The sequence below is a fragment of the Mastomys coucha genome, chromosome X (genome assembly GCF_008632895.1).
Source record: "Mastomys coucha isolate ucsf_1 chromosome X, UCSF_Mcou_1, whole genome shotgun sequence".
Classification (NCBI taxonomy): Eukaryota; Metazoa; Chordata; class Mammalia; order Rodentia; family Muridae; genus Mastomys; species Mastomys coucha.
The window spans coordinates 75,897,246-75,901,121 of record NC_045030.1 but is presented as its reverse complement, the minus strand read 5'-3'; the positions used below and the strand labels follow the sequence as shown (position 1 = coordinate 75,901,121).

Here is a 3,876-nt window from a genome sequence, read left to right as displayed (position 1 = left end):
GGCTTCGAACTCAAAAATCCACCTGCCTCTGCCTCCCAAGTGCTGGGATTAAAGGCGTGCGCCACCATGGCCCCGCGTAAAAACAACTTTTAAGATAAAAATAATCAGAAGGAAAGGGGTTAGAAGGGTCACAGATGAAATAAGATAAAACCTATGGAAGTTATGGTTTTATGATAAGGACCTGAGTTCATGATACTCTTCCATTACTTTGACATTTGAAGCTTTGCATAAAACAAACCCACTGGCATCAGAAAACAGAGGTGTTGTGTCTCATTGAAGCTACAGGTACCAAAACAATCCTGTGGAGGTGAAATACATAAAATTTGTGTTTTCTAGCTAGTTTGGCCTGAGGTCTCTGTTCCTACAGTGGCAGCTGAGGCAACACTAGGGAAGCTTTAAGGAGAGAACTGGCCTGCTGACTGAACCTCTAATGCACCTGTTGCTCACCTCTGGTGCTGTTGCTGTTGGTATAGGTGAAGATACTTGCATGGGTGCTATCCTCATAGTGGTCTGGTGTCCATTCACCTGTAAGCTTTTGGGCCATGGCTGTAGAAAACAGTGTCTCTGGAACCTGTCAGACTTGGCACATTGCCTATGGGGTTACAGGACTTTATATCAGCCTGCAGGATCAGCCCAGGCCTCCTTACCTTATGGGCCCCCAAACCCTTCACCATCTGATCTCTTAATTGGGCCCAGGACTTAGATCACCCCTCCTACCCTCACTTCCATGTTTCTGAGTCCAATCCACAGGGGTGGCTCAGGGTCATTTGCCTGCATTGAAACCTGAATAATGCACACACACCACCCTTCCCATTCCCAGCTTGCAGTAGAGCTTGTGGGAGCCACTGTAGCTCTTGCTTTTTTACAAGGGCTCATTTACAAGGGTTTGTCTTCCATCTCTTTCTACTACTATGGATCAGGAAAATGGGGTTTGTGGACCAGAGTGTGAGTAGGAAAGCAGCTCAGAGTTCCAGTCTACTTGCCTTCTCTGGCTCTGCTGAAAGCAGCTCCTGGAAACATTTCATACAGACATCTGGAACACGACTATGTTGCAGCTTGTCAGTGGGCCTGAGGGTACACTGTGTGCTAGCAGGATTCCTCCCATGCAAAAGGGGGTAGGAGCTGACTGTCTCTCTCAGCTTCAGCCCTCTTCATCCTCCACCTCTGACAGCTACCACTCTTATTGTCACTAGGAGCCCATGTAGGTCTTCCCAGAAGCATGGCACAGTACTTGAAGGTGTTCACATGTGCTTCCCTTTTGCCTGTTCAAGTACACAATATGTCTTTGGACTATAGCTAGCTGCTGCCTGCTTCTTGTCTAGACAGGGTGCCTCACTGTCCCCCTCTGCTCATAGCAGTGGCTGCTGCTAGCTTCACAATTAGTAGGAGACACTAATTCCTTGAACATGGCCACTTCTGAGCAAAGACTCCTGCTTTCTTGCTGTGACATCCTCAGGAAGCACATCTTCTCCTATGTTTTCCACTAGCTCCTCTCTATTTAGTCCTGGAATCCAGCTGCCTTGAGGAATCTCCTTTGAGTTAGCTCCTTGGGCTCAGTAAAGACCAGTGGGCTGATGGAATTAATATCTACTCCCTCCTCTGTGCTATCATTCTACAGTATCATTATACTCTTGACCCCACTCTTAACCTGGGAGCCAGGTATAACCTTTGTAGTTGCCCATTCCAAGAATAGCTCTTGGAATTAATTGATGTACCCATGTAAGAACCAAGCTTAGAGGCTTTGTGTGTAACTTAATCCTGGTCACAATCTCGCCCAGCAGCAGCCTGGGTGAGTTCTACACAGAACTCACACCAAAAACCACTTAGATATGATTCTATGATGTCAAGTATAAAAAGAAGGCAAATCCACTAAGACAGAAAGTAGATAAGTTATTGCTAGTACATTCGAGGAAGGGAGATGAGAATAACTTTTTTTGGTCATTTAATATTTATTTCTAAGTTCCTGGAGTGGGGCAAATTGATGATATCTTTTCAATTAAATGGCATTTGTGATACAGGATTTTGAAAAGTATTCATTTATATTATTGAAAAATTTATTTGGAAGCCCAGAATGTATGCACCGGAGTTCTAACCATTTAAGAGATGTATGGAAAGTTACCCTAAACACTGCTCTGCATGTTTTAATTTTGGTTACTCATGATAAATCTTTTGATTAAGACTTTAAAAACTATTTTAGTAGTGTGTATTGATTTATATATTAGAGTAATAAGGTATAATATTTCAACATGGACACTGCTGAAATCCAACCTTCTTTGTCTACCCATCTCCTTTCCCAATATCTTGAATATTTTAAAGACTTATTATTTTTATTTTTCCTCAATGTAATATTTTTATTAATTATTTGGGAATTTCATGCAATGAACCCTGATCACTTGATTCCCATTCCTCCCAGGTCTGCCTTTCCACCCTTGCACCTCCCCTAAAACCCTACTATGTCCAATTTGTGCTGACCATATACTCATTGGAGCATGGTCAAAAATCCCAGTGGCCAGCTTCTTAAAGAAAATACAGTCCTTCCTACTTACCACCATCACAAGAAGTCATCAAACTGTGAAGAATTACACTTCAGCGTCATTATCACAGTTTTTACAGACTATTCAATAGCTTTCTGTCTGGATTATTTCTCTTTGGGTGCACAAGAGGCGTTGTCACAGAAACCTTCAATGTCTCTGATTCTCAGTTATGAGTCTAGAGTCATTGAAACCACTGCAAAAGAAGTTTCCTTGTCTATAGCAGTCTGCAGCAGCATGGATCACAGAGTGTTACATGTTTTCTAGCAGCCGAATGGATCGCAAGATCCCAGGACTATGGAGCCAGGTTCCATTTCAAGCACATACAAAGTGGCTGGCACTTGTCTGTAACTCTAGTTCCAGGGTATTTAATGCCCTCTTCTACCCCTTTGGGCTCTGCATGCATGTGGCACACAGAAACTTGAGAGCAAAACACATATACACATAAAATAAAAATAAATATGAAGGGGCTGATGTCCTGAGCAGACCTTGGGCGCAAGCTCCCGAGCCAGTCCCACAACACCCAGAGGAAGCTCCAATCCCAGGCCCTCTGACACGTCCAGGACCAGAGGTGAGGAGGAACCAACATCTATCCCAACACTGGGAGTAACTGGGACCAGTGGGACCAGGCACACAGGAACTCTGCCAGCCCAGTAGCTCTCATTCCTTTCAGTCTGTCTGGGCTGGTGTCCTGAGAAAACTTTGGGCGCAAGCTCCACAGCCAGTCCCACAACACCCAGAGGAAGCTCTAGTCCCAGGTGCTCTAACAAGCCCAGGATCACAGGATCCCAGAATCACAGGATCACAGAGACAGCTTGACTCTGAGGAGTTCTGACACAACCAGGATCACAGGAAGGACAGACTCCAGACAGATTTAGCAAGGGCAGGTAGCATTAGAGATATCCAGATGGCAGGGGCAAGCATAAGAAAATAAACAACACAAACCAAGGTCACTTGGCAACATCAGAACCCAATTCTCCCAACATAGCAAGTCCTGGACACACCATTACACCAGAAAAGCAAGATTCAGATATAAAATCACTTCACATGGTGATGATACAGGACTTTAAGAAAGACATAAATATCACCCTCAAAGAAATACAGGAGAGCACAGGTAAACAGCTAGAAGCCCTTCAAGAGGAAATACAAAAATCCCTTAAAAAAAAAAAAAAACTACAGGAAAACACAATCAAACGGGCAAAGGAAATTAACAAAACCATCCAAGAATCTAAAAATAGAAATAGAAACAATAAAGAGATCACAAAGGGAGACAACCCTGGAGTTAGAAAACCTAGGAAAGAGGTCAGGAGTCATAGATGCAAGCATCACCAACAGAATACAAGAG

General features: G+C 43.7%; 1 protein-coding gene across 1 annotated transcript in view; it reads right to left on the bottom strand.

Moving 5' to 3' along the window:
• Positions 1-589, bottom strand: part of LOC116093167 (medium-wave-sensitive opsin 1) — a 26,560-nt gene extending 25,971 nt beyond the window's left edge. The window contains exon 1 of the mRNA XM_031374496.1: positions 448-589. Within this exon, the coding sequence (XP_031230356.1) occupies positions 448-544 (97 nt within the window). The 5' untranslated portion in view covers positions 545-589. The remainder of the gene's footprint in view (positions 1-447) is intronic.
• Positions 590-3,876: the final 3,287 nt, after the last annotated feature.